The 17,017-nt window shown below is 30.6% G+C and overlaps 1 protein-coding gene across 1 annotated transcript in view; it reads left to right on the forward strand.

The window, feature by feature from the left end:
* Nucleotides 1-17,017, forward strand: part of Letm1 (Leucine zipper and EF-hand containing transmembrane protein 1) — a 224,786-nt gene that overhangs the window by 119,330 nt on the left and 88,439 nt on the right. Inside the window, exon 6 of the mRNA XM_089593931.1 lies at nucleotides 10,185-10,625. Within this exon, the coding sequence (XP_089450057.1) occupies nucleotides 10,185-10,625 (441 nt within the window). The remainder of the gene's footprint in view (nucleotides 1-10,184; nucleotides 10,626-17,017) is intronic.

Raw genomic sequence — 17,017 nt, forward strand, 5'->3', positions numbered from 1 at the left:
CTACTGTCTGTATTACACATACTTATGGCAGAATTTGAGGATACGTGCCAAATAGATTTTGAGAACTCTCAAAGGTTCTGTTTTATCGAACGTAAGAAGAAAGAAGTATTCCCGTAGGACAGTCATGTAATGTGTGTGCTAAGTAGAAGAGTTTTTATCGTGGATATAAGTGATTAGTAAATATCGGCAAGTAAGTATTGTGTATTTTCTTGGTGCTCGTATCGTACAGTTGCTGCCGATAGGTTCAACAATCATTCAAAATATCGAAGGAAACTTAACAATTCACATTTATTGCATGGAGAGTAAACTTTTTTATCAGTCTATTAAATTCAGAAAAGTACATTTATTCTTTGATTTTCCTAATGCTAAAAGTTATGGAGCTACAATTGCAAGTAAAAAAGAACCTTAACCGTGACGTTATCTGGTAAAACATTAATTGTAATAAAAATTAGTCTCGTCATAACCTTACTTGTGCACATTTGGGCTGACGGAGACGTATACAACTTAAACAAATATAAGTATACTTCTAATATTTGTAGTTTAACGACTAAATCACAATATCCTATTCGATTCCATTTGTATTTCTTACACATCGATATTTTGTGAATGAGAAAAAATATGAGCTAAACAGAATCGCCATTGAATGTGTTTATAGATTTTCATTTTAGTGATTACGATTTGTACTTTGAGTGACTTCGCACTGAGAATGTTTGAGCTTACGTTGATATTAGCTGCAGTATGTACTATTTGTATGTAAAAAATTTTCACTTTTGTTAATTTAAGTCAAAGCTGCATGTCACTGAAATATCTTGGGACTCCTTACATCAATGTTGAGCCCTTATAGAAAAATTGTATTTTTTAAAAACTTAAATGATCTATAAATAATTCTATGAATCAACAGTTTAAAGTGTGTTTTAACTAAAAAAATTGTAAACGCTCAATAAAAATGCTTTAAGAAATAAAATGAATCAGGACAAAATTTATTGCAATCACTTTTAATTATATAACGAAAGGTAACATCTCGTGCCTATGAAATGGAACTTAAATCTTCTTTAATAGTTTGAGAAAATTCAGTATATCATTTACATTTTTTGATCCCCCGACTGCTTCATTCCAATGATTTATTGAACAGCTATTTTCACGTGATAAATGAGTTTATAAACAAAGCTGGTAATTAGAAAAACTAAGCAAGCACAACTTTATTTCAGTGACATGCGTATAGTGAGGGAAAAATAAATGTAGGAATTAGATAATATTACGATAAAGATTTTAAGTTGAAACTGAATTCTCTTAAAATGCATTTAATTAATATTGTTATTAACGTAAATTACATGAAAATTAATTATTAATTAACATATACCGAAGTGAGATAGTCTGTAAATTAGTCGGTATATTAACTTTATATAATAGTAGACAGAAAAAAGTTTTAAAAGGACGTCCCCCTACAGCGAAGAAGGATACTGGTAAAGAAGGACGACCACGAATTTAAAAACAAAAAAGGCCAGTTCGATCACTTCATATAGGCGAGCCTACGAAGTGTTACATTATGTCAAATATAATATTGAATTGTTAAAATTAGCAGTAAAGTTATGCCAAATTCATCTTGCTAAAATTGATACTCATAAAGAAATGAGTAGAACAGATTACTATATAGAAGAGATGGAAGTTGAAGATCGTACTGTACAGCCAAGTACTGAAATGGCTGAATACAGTCATTCTCCTAAATCGGCTCTTGCGTTTTACTGCGAACATGATTTAAGTAAGAAGTCGTATGTAGCTCTAATCAGGGATTTGCGTATCAGAAAATGTTATATATACCCTTCTTACTCTATGATACAAAAAGAGATGAAGAATTGCCTCGTATTACCCGATGATGTACATACAGAAGTTAAAATTCGCGTTTCTCAAAAATATTTAAAATAAAATTGCGCAACAACTATGTCCTGCAGTAGCAAGTTCTTGGAGCAAACAGGACTTACAACACTTGCAGCTAACTGTGACACTTGGGTTTGATAGCTCTGCTGGTCATTGTAACCCACAGCAAGGCTATACCGATTTAAATGTAATTAATCAAGATCCTCTGAAATCTTTATTTGTTTCTATACTCGTATCTTTATATCTGCCTTATCACTTTGTCATTTGGTCTCTTCGAATATATGTTTTATACTATTCTAAGTAAGGGCAACGTCTAATCATTGAGCGTCCTTAATACGCTATGATGCTTGGTCAAAAAAAAACCGCTGTTTCAGCACAAAATTTAGGAATTATTGTAGAGACTATTTTGGTAATATAGGTACTAAATTATTTTGTTACACCTAATTGCACATGGAAGAATCCAAGCCCACAGAGTTATAGATTCTGTAGACCAGTACGAATTGCATTAGAGAAGGAAACGCTGGAGTCTATACTTACAGAGTATAATCGTTTAAACCGTGAAATATCCACACTTACATCATATGCATTTCAGTTAGATAATGGACAAAAAGCACAAGTGTCATTCAAAGTTTTTGTTACATTACTAGACGGAAAATGTGTAAACGCAATTGTAGAAAACAAAGCTACATGGAGATGCAATATTTGCTTTTGCACTAATTCTCAATTCGATAAAGATGTATCAACCGATTTTCATCCCATTGATGAATCATTTATGGAGCTTGGCCTTGGTCTTCTATATGCTGATATGAAAGCTTTTGAAAATCTTACCCACATATCATATGGACTTCCTTTGCAAACATGGACAATTAATGCTAATATTAAAGGTGAAATATGAATTGAAAAACTCTTCTTTTTGCTAGTCCGTAGCACAAGCAGTGACTGTATTTAATGTGTATCTTTCGTGTGTAACTAAATAAAGGATACGGGATATTACTTTCTAATGAAAATTGCAAGACGTAATTGTGATAATTAGACCATATTTATCGCACTGGAAATGTTAAAAAGGAAATTTTACTTTTTTCAGACCTTACACAGCAGGGTTTATTACTTTTTTCAAGGGACGCAATACAATTTTTAATTTTAAATAAAAATTCGAACAATTGGACGAGTTTGTCACTCAGTTGCATTTGATGTGTCCTTAAGGTTGTACTTCCCAAGTTTGACCAATCGTTTGAATGTAAATAACTATTATTTACTCATAAATAATCATATAAAAACACACATACCATCGTTTTGAGTAATTGAGTTAGAATGCACATACGATTGGGTTTTCCACATGAAGTCCGAAATTGATTGCTATTGGATATTTTAATGAATAAATGTGTTAGAAAACTCAAATTTACAATGTTTTTTCACTAATATAATTGTATATACAAAGTATTTTTAAATACATATATATTATTGATCATGAACGAAGTAGGCTTTTGTCAAATATAGCTATTACGTCTTGCAAAAAAGTTCATATTTTTAATTGTTAAGAAAAATGAAGTGTCAAATCAGTAACCTAACTATATTAGTTTGCATAGTAATATCCATATTATTTCAGAAAAGGCAGGTGAGCGAGCTCAAATTGTACGAAATAGAATTTACGAAAAGTTCAAGGTTCGAGTTGACCAAGTCCTTCAAGGGCATGGTACCACTACAAACGGTGACGTTGCTCGAAAATGCTTCGCGGAACCAGAAATATTTGTTTAAGTTCTTGAACTAGATGAAACGCTGGTGAAATACATTTCTCTCGTAATATTATTATTTAAAAGCAAGCACGCACTAGTTCTGAGCAAAATGAGTACACTGTATTAAAACTTATAAAAAGTATAACGAATGTTATCCCTGGGCGTAAATGAGCCCCACATTACACAAATTGCTTGCTCATAGTTGTGAGATCGCGAAAAAGTTTCCTTTACCTTTAGCATATTTTTCCAAAGATTGTAGTGAAAGCTGGCACAAGTATTATCGCAGAAATTGGACTGCACACGCACGATAAATAAGCAGGAAGCTTAGAATTCTGGACGTTTTTATTAGGGCAGTTTACATGACAGACCTTATCATTTTATTAGAGTATATTGAACAAAGATAATGGCTAAAGGCGAATCATAAAAACGTTCAAGACTTAAGTGAATTCACGCGATCACAGTAAGTAAAAGCACTTATTTAGTCTCTACAAAGTTCTTTTTAAACTTGTGAATTTTAGTGTAATATTGAATAAAATTAGAGACAATCAACAAGTAATAGATTTCAAAAGTTAATACAGGCATAAAATTATATATTACCATTGTTAAAAAATCATAATATCCTATTTCTCCATGTAAATGTAGTAATTACATCGGAAACTCTAATTACAGTTGTATTATACGCTGGGGGAAAAAAAAGATTTCATAATAAATTTGTCAATCTATGTGCAGTATTTTAAACTTGTTATATTTACTAAGCAAAACAATTATTTTATTTTTTAATCAAAAGTTAGATTCAATTGTACTAATTATTGAATTTAAACTAAACAACTTTATCTTGTTTTAAACCGAGAATACAGTTGCAAATTATTTACCGGCTTTTTAAAAATATTTTTAAACACTTGTGTACATCATCACAAAACTTTAATGATATCTTACATTTGATTAAAATTACGTCTTGAATTGTAGAGTAGTAAATTATATGATACTTTCTCGATCACTTTAATTACAAAAGCGATGAATACATTTCAACAAAATGTTGCCATTTAGTACATCTTATATGGCTATTATTTTGAATACCTAATGTAAAGTAAAAAATGGACTGTTTTGTCCCTTCACTATGGTATTAAAGCAATATTTTAGAATTTAGTATTACTCTGTTTAATGAATTTTAATACCCTTAATGGTGAGATAGACTGATTATTATGTGAATGTAATCAAAATAAATAATATAATTAATTTTTGCAAGGTTATTGGAGATTGAAATTATGTTAGAAATAAACAAAAATAGTCATGAAAAGTATTTTCATGTAAAAGTATTATTCATGATAATTATTGACCACTGTCAATCATGAAATTATAAACATTTACAGGAAGAACGACGATGATGTAAGTGACACGGAAACGGAATCCGATTAAGAGTGAAACAAGGACGTAATAATTTAAAAGCATCCATGACATCATCGCAATTCATAATTTCTCTATTATTATATGATTATAATTATCAAAGACAGCAATTTGATCAAGTTACTTTATATTCCTGAGAAATCTTATATTAGGAGAATGAATAAAGAGAACAAGAAAGAGTTTTCAAAATACGAAAAAAATTTCCATATACCACATGAGTATATAGGTTAATTTTTTTTTATATCATTGAGTTGTTACTTATCACTCCCAGCCACAACACTTTCACTTCTGAAAACTTTCTGAAGAAAATAATTTTTTTATTTTTAATTATGCTTGATTTTGACAAAATAGTTACTTTTTAGACGCTATTTTAATTAAGGCATTAGCCTTAATCATGAAAATGAAGAATATATGTAAAATAAATATGAAGGTTTAATACCAGCTCTTTAAAACTTATTTTCCAACAGAAAGAAAAAAAAATTGAATTGAAAAATTTCTGAAATAATCCAAAATTTGTAGGTTAGGATTTCATTTTTTACATTCCTCCTTAATTTTCTGTTATTCCTTGTCATCATACCTATAAGATCCAAAAACTTTCATGAAAAAATTATTTTTCTTAGGAAATTTACATAGTTTTAAAACGAAAAATATCAGTTTATCCCACTGTGTGTCGTTAAACGCGTGCATGTAGGGACAATGTATCCGTAGTACCTGTATAACAGTATGTGTCGCCGTACAGCGTCTGTTTGCTTGACCGTGTGGGAGCAGACAGAGCTCGTCTCAGCTATATTACTGTATATACCTACAGTGGTTGCTCACTCCATGAAAGGTAAATGTCCCTATTCGTGGAACATGTCCCTATTCATGAAACATGAAAATTTATACATTTGTTGTGCAACATGTATAATGAAAAAAATTGTGGTTGTTGTATATTTTATTTATCTTTATGAATTTACAAGTAAAGTTTCGTTGTACATACGATAAATGACAAATTTTATTGATAGTTCTATAAATGGGGACCAAGTAGAACGTAATCTATCTTTAGAACTGTACCATTAGTAATTTATACCATTCTAATGAACAAATAAACGTTAAAATTATCTCTGTTTAATACAGTAGTGGTATACAAGTGAGAAAGCTCTAACTGTCTTTAAATATTATACTAAATTTATGTTTTTAAAAAAGTTTTTATAAATAGAAACATAATTATGAAAGAATAGGTCAAATGTTAATAGTTATATACATTTTGGTCTTATGGTCTTTTCATGAACAAAGGAATTCTACAATTTAAAACCATAAATTAATTGTAAATTCATGGCTCACCAAAACTGAACTTTACATCATTGAAGCTTTTAATTAAGGAGGTTGTAGCGCTATATTAGACATATGTTATTAAATAGTTTAGATTACGCTGAATCTGATAGTATCTTTATATAGCCTTAACCGGACAAAACCTTAAGAAAATTGCGCTTGAAGCTCGCTCTATCAGTTAGAGCACTTATGGCACGTAGATTAAGAATAATGATTTGCAACTCCAATGAAAGTGTTGGGTATTAATAGTGCATACGTATTGTAGGTTATAACTTTATTTTTTTTAATGCCGTCGTAAAAAATGTAGATAACTGGAAAAAATTTTGAATTATTCTATTTATAATTGATCGAGACGTCATACTTCCTATGTTTTTCTTGCGACAGTGGTGCCAACTATCAAAGATTTTTGAGCAAATTAGGGCTCCAAGATGCGGGTTGGTATCTCTACTAGCTGGAACCTCCTTAAGAACAAAAAGCTAAAGAAAAAAGTATGAAATTTGTGGTCATAATAGGGATATTTACCTTACTAAACGTCTGCTATACAGATTTCTCTTCGTGTTTGTATCTGTGTGTGTGGGGGGGAGGTGAGTGAGTGACTGTGTGGGTGCGCCCGTGTGATTTGGCTTTTATATGTATGTGCGTATCTACAGACATGATTAGTACAATTTATGTCGGATAATGTTTTGCTGCCACATATTTGAGGCAGCTTCGCTTCTATCAGAAGTCTGGAGATCCCTCCTGCCTTTTTTTAAAATAAATCATTGGATTCTAGTGAAACATAAGACTCACAACTACTAAACATTAAAACACTGATTTTGTAACTGTGCTGCGTCAGGAATACCCTGTTTGCTTGAGATGTTGTTCTATAAACGCTGCAGAAATTTTTATTCACTTATAAAAAAAAATAATAATAATAATAACTGATGTATCTACAGATTAATCGAAATAAATTCAAGTTTTAAATAAAAAAAAAAACACGTTTTAGTATGATGGAGCATCTTTATTGAGTAAATCTATGACGTTTCGCTTATTATTGTTGACCTCTTCAGACATCTAACAAAAATGTAAAACACAAAATAATAATTCATTGTTTTATGAGCAGAAATAAAGAAACAGCGAATATCAAGGCTATCTTATTGTACTAAAGATGTATCGCTTACTCAAGGCATAATAAAAACACAATTAGAACATTTTACATTGTTAATTTAATCAGAGACATACATCTCTAATAAAAAAAGTAAAACCGTACAATTAAATTATTCGTCGTTATTCTTGGATTCAAGTGCAAAAAACACTATTCGTAAATTTTATAATGATTGTCCCAAGAGTCCATCTTACTTGCATATAAATGCAGTCTTGATTTATGGATATATTTGTACATCCATGTGTCTCTGTATGTTTTTGTGCCGTGGGTGATTATCCATTCGTTTGGTCTATCGTCTGCTATGTTGTTAGTTTGTGACTACATCAATAGATATGATTCACACACTTATGTACGAACGTACTCATTAAGTTTACATGGACATATAAATACATCCATGAATCTGGTGCTCTCTGATGTAATCTTTAACACCATACATTCCTCGTTCAATAATACAAGTAAATTTATTATTGTTATACCAAACGCATTGAAAATCAAAATTGGAAAAAATATGTTCAACTTTAAAAGAAAAATATTTGTCGTAAAAAAAACCACAGGTTTAACAAGTAAAGCAAGTCGATGTCGTATTAACGAACTACCGGCTCCATATTACTATTAATGTATGCCAATCTAGATCTTATCGTTTTGGCAACAAACTAATCAGGGTATCCATTAACAGATAAAACCCTTCTTACAGTATTAAGGTTGTTTATACGAATCTCAGGATTATATTGAAAAGAACATCTGTACATAATTTTAATGACATTGGCCCTTTTTTGCTAGCGTTGAAAGTAGATGTATATTTTCAAAAATTTGAATTTTACATACGAAAATGAACAAATTAAATTGGTTTTGAACCGTTATCATCTCTCAATATTACTAAGTCATTGTTTTTGCCGTACGGATTGCTTAGAAAAATAGGAAGCAATTGTATTTTTGTTTAGTAGAGATATGTTTCAATGAAAATTAAAAATTTATAAATTGTTGACGTCTGTGAAAGTCTCATAACTTAAGATAGGGAGCTGTAAAAATAGTAAGCTGTGGGTGGGTTGGCCGAAATTTTTATTGGATCAAAATAATGGAGTCATGTAAAAATTCGCACATTTTTTTAAGGTTTGCTCAAAATATAGATATCTGCTACTAAAATGTTTATTTTAGACCTTGAGAATGTGCAAAACACTGCTTAAGTTGGTAGTAAAGATCAGAAAAATAAGTATTAGAAAACAATCGGTGTATCTTATTTTTGTGATCGTCTCACACAATATAATAAAAACAAAATAGCTAGTAAAACTGCTGAGGAAGCAGTGTTTTCTTTAGTGTCAGTGAGCTGTTTGAAGATAAGGAGTTTAAAAATAAATTCTGATTTTTTTATGGCAACAATTTTTATTTTTATTGCGAGTATGGATAAATAGCTGTCATTGAAATGTAAGCCAAAAAAGTTATCCTATATTTCGTTAAAGAAGTAAATGAAAGTTTTTTCTTTATTTTATAACCCAATAACCCAATAACTTATATTACTTTATTTTTTGGCTGTAAAAAAATGAATTATATCAAGTTCATTGCATGTTGTTAAAAAACGTTAATTTTGAACTGACCACGGCTTTTGCAAAGTAAGAATTGTTGTATTATGCAAATTTTTGAAAACAAGTCAATTAAAAAATGCACTTTCAACATGAACTCTAATGGAGATTACTTCACCGTTCTTTGATAAAATGCAATATCGTGTAAAGTTGACTTGGAATGAAAAAAGTTCGTAGTAATAGAAGAAATCTTAAGCTTTCTAATAGAACGAAGAAAATTGAGACTTATCATAGAAATATTATATGATATTTTATCATACAAGTAGGAATTTCGCGGTTAGTAAGATTGAGTAATGGACCAGCCGTATAAATGAGCAGATGCTCGGCATGCAGGCGCCAATTTCAAATGATGCACTGACTAAAATAAGTAAATCAGTAAAATAATTTCATGATTGCAATGTTTGTAGGGCAAGTGTATACGGTAACGACACCAAAACTTATACTAATAATTCTTTCTAAATCTCCTAATAATTCTTTATAAATGATAACATAAATAATTTTTTTACAAATTTGCCTTTTATTTCCTCATTTGTACAGCGAACAGAATACTTAGGTTACATTACTATTGTACGATTTAAATTATTTAACTATTTTAATTATTAATAATAACAACAAAGGTAAAGAGATTAAAATAACTATGCGACAATGTGTATATGTGACGATAGTATATATTGTATAGTATATGTATAGATATACATGCAGCATTCAGTTATCTGCTTGAGTGGGGACTTATACGTAATTTTTAGTACCTTGCGCCGAAGAACAAAATTTTGTTTTTTAACACAGTATAATCACATTTTTTCTTATTTATATGACATGATATTAGATTATAAGCGCATTTCTGAGACGTTTTATACTGTTAATAATAAGCTGATTAATAATCGAAAAACTACAGAGACCCACCCCGCATTGATACGGCGACTTCGTGAAGAACCGCCTTAAACAATTTTGTTTATTACTTCTGGTTAGTTATAATAACATTGAAACTTCTCTTTAAAAACAAATAAATAAAAAGTAATTATTATTTTTAAAATATTTTCAGTCATTTTCATACATTTTCTCATACTACTGCCTATTGTAATTTAATTTTTTAACACAGTTTTTATGAATTTTTTTCTCAATATTTATCATTACGTTTAGGAAAAAAGAATGATGTCCATTGAAAAAGAAGAGTTGAAAGAATTGAAAGAAGAAATGGCTGACTATCGAGAAGATCTGCAAGAACTCCATGAATTAAAAACAGAAGCAAAAGGCCTTGCACATATAGATGATATTAAGGTTTCCAAGGGTGCCAACCGGCTGTATACAAAAGTAAATAAATTAATCAGTAAACTTGATACAATTTTATCAGATTTAGAGCAATCTGAAAAAAGAATGAAGAAAGAAATGGATACACTTTCTAACCAACAAAAATCTGAATCTTTGGTAGCTGCAGAGTTAATTAGAATTGACGAGCTTATTTTGGCTATTAAACAAGTTCAAAATGTGCCAGATAATCATCGGTTAGCTCGTATAACGGAGATACTAGGTGAAATTGATGATGATGGAGATGGAGCTATAAGAATTGAGGATGTTTTAAAGGTATTAATTGTTTTAATAGGTTTTTAGTGTTAAGAATTTTTTAAATGCCACGTTAGTCTTGTAAGTACAATGAGAGTAGTAAGCTATTTTCATTAACCCTAACCAAATAATGTTTTGATTAGTAACATAAAACTTAGATCGGAAATAGTAGTTTTTGTACCATGCGCAAAGTTAAAAAACTCCGTCTGAAAGAATTTCTAATAAAAAAATCGACATTCTTTCCACAAAAATATTTATTTTTCGAACTATAGTTAAAAATATTTATTTTAAAGAATAAACTCTGTTGTATTCTACAGAATTTTAAGAATATTTCTTAGAGTTACAGCTCAATAGTTTGATGAGTCTACTAAATGTATCTCGGTTTCTTGTATGTTAATTTTTCGAGCTGTTCTAATTGTATATGTTAACAGTAATAGTGATTTTTTTTAATGATTCATTGTTAGAACATTAGAAACCTTTTTCGTTAAGGGGACTCTAGTGAGCATTGGTACCGACCCAAAAATAATTCAGTTGGTATCACTGCTGTAGGTATATGTGCGAGCACCATCACGTACATATATGTATTACCTTTAAAAACTGTATGCTAATACAAGTGGAATACAATGAGTTGATGGATACTTTACGTAATATCTCGAATTTTTTTAGAGTTATCTGTATTTAACAAGGTATCACCTAGAAGCTGAAATTTTTTTCTATAAAACAGTTACTATCCTGATATGTAACTCCTACATTATGGTTAGAAAATTAAGATGTATTTATGTTGCTCCATAAGAGATTGTGTATAATGGATGAACCTTAGAGTAAATATCTCGAAATTTTCCACGGTTGAGGGGTAAACAAGGACACTGCTGGATTCAGTGGGTTCTTATCTATGAATTAAACTACCTACGACCTCTTAACTCCTCTCTCTGGAATCCCTTTCATAGGATACTAATGTTGTATCTTTTTAATACAGGAAAAATGTTTAATATAGGTTCACATATAAACTAGCCGTCGCAATTTTTTATTTTGACCCGTTACTATAAATAAAATAATTAAAACCAAAACACATCCTAAAAACCTCAACTGCAAGTATTCTTAAATTGTACCTCTCTTCGTCGTAAAAAATTTCAAAAGAATTATCGTCTTTTTCCAAGAAACTCTAACTCGTTCTATTTAAAAGCTAAGGACAACACTGTTTTGCGTATGTAGGAAAAGAAAAAGCATCTAGTAAAACCAGGTTGCTTTTATTGTTGTCACGTGAGTGTTTGCAACTACAGATAACTAAATTATATTTTCTTGTAATGAAGCATTGATCAATGCTTTGCTATTCAAAACTCCATTTTTGTTAACTGTAGTACAAATCGTAGTAATAAAAGATGTCTTGAAATTTTATAAAAAGTTACAAGACCTTAAGAAAAGAAGGTAAACAAAAAATAACAAAAAAATGATGTAATGAAAAAGAATTTATGCTTGCATATTGTTTTAGTGCAGATTTTCTTGTTAAAATAAGTACAAACTACTGAGCTGTGATTTAAAATAATAATTTTCTTAACCTCTACATACTCGTTACTGTAATATGCTTTGACGGTAATAATCACTGTTTTGACATCGTATACGATTTCAAAGCCTTGTGTACAGCAGACTTACGCCAGTACAAGAAAACTATTTATTTAATTCTCTGTGATATTAAACTTACTTGAACATTAAAATTACGAGACTGTACAAATAAAGGTTGCAAATCAATTTAAAGGGAACTTTGTCTTCCATTATTTTATTCCAAATTCGATAATATTGTTATCTCGTAGATTGTTAGAATTTAGGCATTAAAAATTGTTTTAATAACTCATTTACAATAAAAAATGATTAGTTTTTGAGAAAATAATGGAAGTTATCTCCAGAAGCTCTACAAAACCACAAAAAAATTGAATTCTCTATCCTTTACTGTTTTTTTGTTTTTTAATCAATTTAGTGAAAAACTTTTAAATTAAAGAGTAATCAATTATAATTACTTTTTATTTCCGATATACATAAATATTAGTCATCAATCTAATTTATCGATGGATAAGTATCATGCAAGTCATTCAATTTATCGATATTTCCCATCCATGATGAGTTTGCCTAGGTAATTTTTTAACTAAGGTTTTAGTGACTCCCTCTTCATCGTGGACAAGAAATTTCGATAAATTTAATGACTTTCGTTAATAATTACATATCTATAAATTAGATAAATTTCTAATATTTAGTTGTACCACATGAGGAGGCGTTGATTAAAAAAACGTCGAAACGAAAAGTTCAAATGTAGCAGTTGACTGAATAATCACCAAAACGAAAAGTTTAATTGTAGCAGTTGAGAAGAAAAATTCGCTAAGACTTTGGTGGCGAAATCGGTAACATACTTTCTTGGCAAGAAAAAGATCCACGTTTGATGCTTAATGAAGGTGGCACTTTTTTTCAATGGCTGTATATAACGATTTCCCTACAACCAATAGTTTAAACTAAAAAATAAACTAGGCAAACTTTTCATGTATGAGAAATGTTAATAAATTTAATTACTTGCACTTCTTATTTACGCTTTAATTAATAATGTCTTTCACACAACAATTTTATTTTATAATGAATATCACCTATAATTTTTATAAAAATAGTTTTGCATCGTGATAATGCTACATGTTAACTATTATATTTAATGCATGAAACTGCGCTTGCGTGCGCACACATGAAAAATGTTATTTTTGTTTTATTCCTACATCATTCTGTTCATGATTTTTAAGTTTTCAAATTATTTTTTAGGTAATGTTTGGCCAAAAAAACGAAAAATATATTTTACACATTTGTTATAGTTTTGCAAATATTCTATCACTTTCTCTAAAATTTTCCACCTTGATTTCATTAAAAAATTTTTAAAACATTAAAATTTAAGATGATGTTTTCACATAAGTGAACACCTCTCTATTTGTGCGCTATGATATTTTTTCTCTCTAGGAAACCCCAAAAAATCGTTATTGTTGTTCTATATTGCTTCGTTTTAAAGATATGGCTTGTTCTTGAATATTGGAAGGTAACGTTACATTATTGAAACATGTCAAATAAATATTTTCTATCTCAATTGATCTGCTATACATGCAGCATTTTTTTGATAGTTAACTTTTTTTAAGTAATAAAATTAATTAACCTACGTATTTATTATATACGCACATTGTAGTATATATATACAGTAGAACCAGGAAAGGCTGTAAAAGAAAACCGCACTTACATATACATACACACATACATGTATACTTTCATACAATCTATATACAAGTTATACACACATACATACGTGTATGCATACGTATAGTATGCATCAGTGATGCGATAAACCCGAGACGTCTCTTAGGTACTCTAGGCTAGTAGTGCAAGCATAGAAGCATTAAGCTCTTTCTCATTAGACTGGCAGGAGGGTGTAACGTTTTGTTTTCTTGCCCTCAGACACTTGAGATTTCACGGTTAAGATGGTCCTAAAGCCGCACACAAAGATTCTTATACCGAATTCAATGAGGAGAGCACTGCACCGAAAACGCAAAAATAACCCCACGCCCACGACGCTTGCTGCTGGGCTAACTGCTCAACTCCTGGAGACTCTTACGTAGAAAAGTCCCAGGGGTAATTTATCAGGAAACAAGCTTCTCTCCTAGGAAAAAACGATCCACGCTACCTGTAAATAACGATGTTCAAATGGCGACATGCATAGAAAAAGACAAAAAAGGTGATATTATATTATTAAAAAAAAATCACTTTGTTTTGCACGAAAGAAAAAGGAACACACACGCGGGCGTCCAGGTCCAGAAATCTTGGTACGACTCGGTGCTACGCACGTGGCACGACGTGCGATAATCACATTTTTTCTCTCACTTCTAGGAGCTTTTTCACGCGGCTTGTACAGTCAAACGCGTGCTCTGCACGCACACACACACACACACATACTATGTTCACGGTGACATTACCCAACACTACTATACCACTGGGTTTACCATTCTTGGCGCAGTCTCTCGACGAAGACCTTAGTAGTGGTGATTTTGGCAGTGGCTGTCCTTTTTCCTCGGGGTCATCGTCCTTTGGCTGTATGGCAGTTAGGTCAGGGCCCTGGCAATTGGCTGACGGTAGATGGTGGCCTTGAACACGATGGGCAGAGACGGCTCTAACTTGGGAAAAGAGCTCTGTTTTACGTGATTATTACTACAGAAGTGACGCGTCAGGTTCACCTATTAGTGCGACTTGCAGCATTGTCGCACTAAATAGATAGTTGTAACTTCTGAATTCACTGACGAGAAACCACTTACACACACACACACACACTTTAACGCGGCGCAATTGATAGTACAAACGATTAATACAGATATTTGCACTCGGCGTCGATAACAGCAACACTTGCAATTATACAATAGGTGCTGTAATAACAATAGTTTTTTCAATTGTAATTACTATACACATATATGTGTGTGTGTGTGTGTGTGTGTGTGTGTGTGTGTGTGTGTGTGTACAAGTGGGGCTCCGCCCCCCTGCGCGCTCCGCCCGCCAACCCCCCCTTTTATTGTGTTATAAATGTAATTTTTTCAAAATAAGGTTTGTATTAATATTTTTTAAAGCCTTAAAAAATGATAAAATTAATTGTTAGTATGGAAATAATATGCTGAAGTATATTTTACAGAATTCGGAATACTATGGCATTTTTCGAAAATACTCGGGAATAAATTTTCTACGCTGGTGAATTATTACTGATCTGCTTTTAAGGAAATATGGAGAACAAGCTGCTGATTTCAAATTAAAGTGTTATTTTCCCTGACTAATAACAGCTATTTCTATGGGATTGGTCGAACACGATTTTCAAAACGATATAATTTTTGAAGAAGTATGTAACGTTATGCTGCCTTTTCAACTACAAAAATTTTTCGCATGGTTTATTATGTCTGAAAATTTTTTTAGTCAAATTATTTGGAAAAAATACAAAAAGTTTTTCATTGCAGATTGTAAAGATGATCAAAATAAAGCTCTTTTACATTCAAACGAAATTTGTAATTCTGAAAATATGTCTTGTAAAGATTTCAGTTTAACAGAACAACCAGAAACGAGAAAAAAAAATATCGATACTGACAATGATGAAAAAATATTTTGTAAACATAAATTCCATGAAATGTTTTCACAACTCAGTCATGATCGACGTTGAATTTTTCAAGAAATAATAAAATTTGAAAAAAAAATTTTTTTCATCGATGGTCCTGGTAGATCTCAAAAAACTTTTCTATACAAAACATTAGTTTATTATTTCATATCAATTAAAAAAAATTCTTACAATGGCTTGGATTGGTATTGCTTCTATTCTGCTCCCAAAGGAAATGACCACTTACAGAACTTTCAGACTTCCGTAAGACTTTACGTAATGTAGAAGTAATTATTGGGGATGAAGCTTCTATGATACCAAAAAAAGCGTTAGAAATCGTTGATAGGACTTTGAAAGATTTATCTAGTAGTAATAAACCTCTTGTAAATAAAATCATAATTTTAGGTGGAGACTTTCGTCAAATTCTCCCAGTAGTAAAAAACGGAAGCAAACTTACTATGGTTCAAGAAACCATAAAATTTTCCAACTTTTGGCCTTTTATTAAATATTTTTTATTTAAAAAATAATATACGTTCAATTAATAAAAAATTTTCTTCATTGCTACTGGATGTAAGAGAAGGCAAAATTGAAACTTTTGTAATTCCTTAGACATGGAAAACAAATGATGTATGTTCTAAAATTTTTAATAATGATGATGATTCTTTCATAAGTAAAGCTATATTATCCTCTCACAATGAATACACTCATTTTTTGAACAAAAAAATTTTAAATAATATGGTAAGAACATTAGTAACGTACTATAGTATTGACAAAGCAACTCACAAAGGAGTACACAAATCAGACGATAATGTTTATATTAATTTCCCTACAGAATATTCAAATAGTATTAAAGAAGGTCTTCCTCCACATAAATTGAATTTGAAAATTAACGCTAATGTTATGTTGATACGAAACATTAACATATCTGAAGGACTTTGCAATGGTACAAGATTACGAATTACAAAATTATTTAAATACAATATCGAAGCTGAAATAATAACAGGTGAAAAAAAAGGAAATACAGTCTTTATTCCAAGAATCACACTACAAACAAACAATTCTTCTTCGCTACCATTTATATTGTACAGAAAACAATTTTTATTTACCTTAGCTTTTTCTATGACTATCAATAAATCTCAAGGTCAAAGTTTTGATGCCTTAGGAGTATACCTTAGAAAACTATTATTTTCTTATGGGCAATTATATGTTGCATTGTCTAGATGTAGAAACCCAAAAAAAATTTTATCCAAATTGAATCACAAAACAAATTTGA

Source organism: Copidosoma floridanum, unplaced genomic scaffold (assembly GCF_036245765.1).
Source record: "Copidosoma floridanum isolate Cflo_tuat_1 unplaced genomic scaffold, Cflo_Japanese_pri ptg000020l, whole genome shotgun sequence".
In the NCBI taxonomy this organism is placed as follows: domain Eukaryota; kingdom Metazoa; phylum Arthropoda; class Insecta; order Hymenoptera; family Encyrtidae; genus Copidosoma; species Copidosoma floridanum.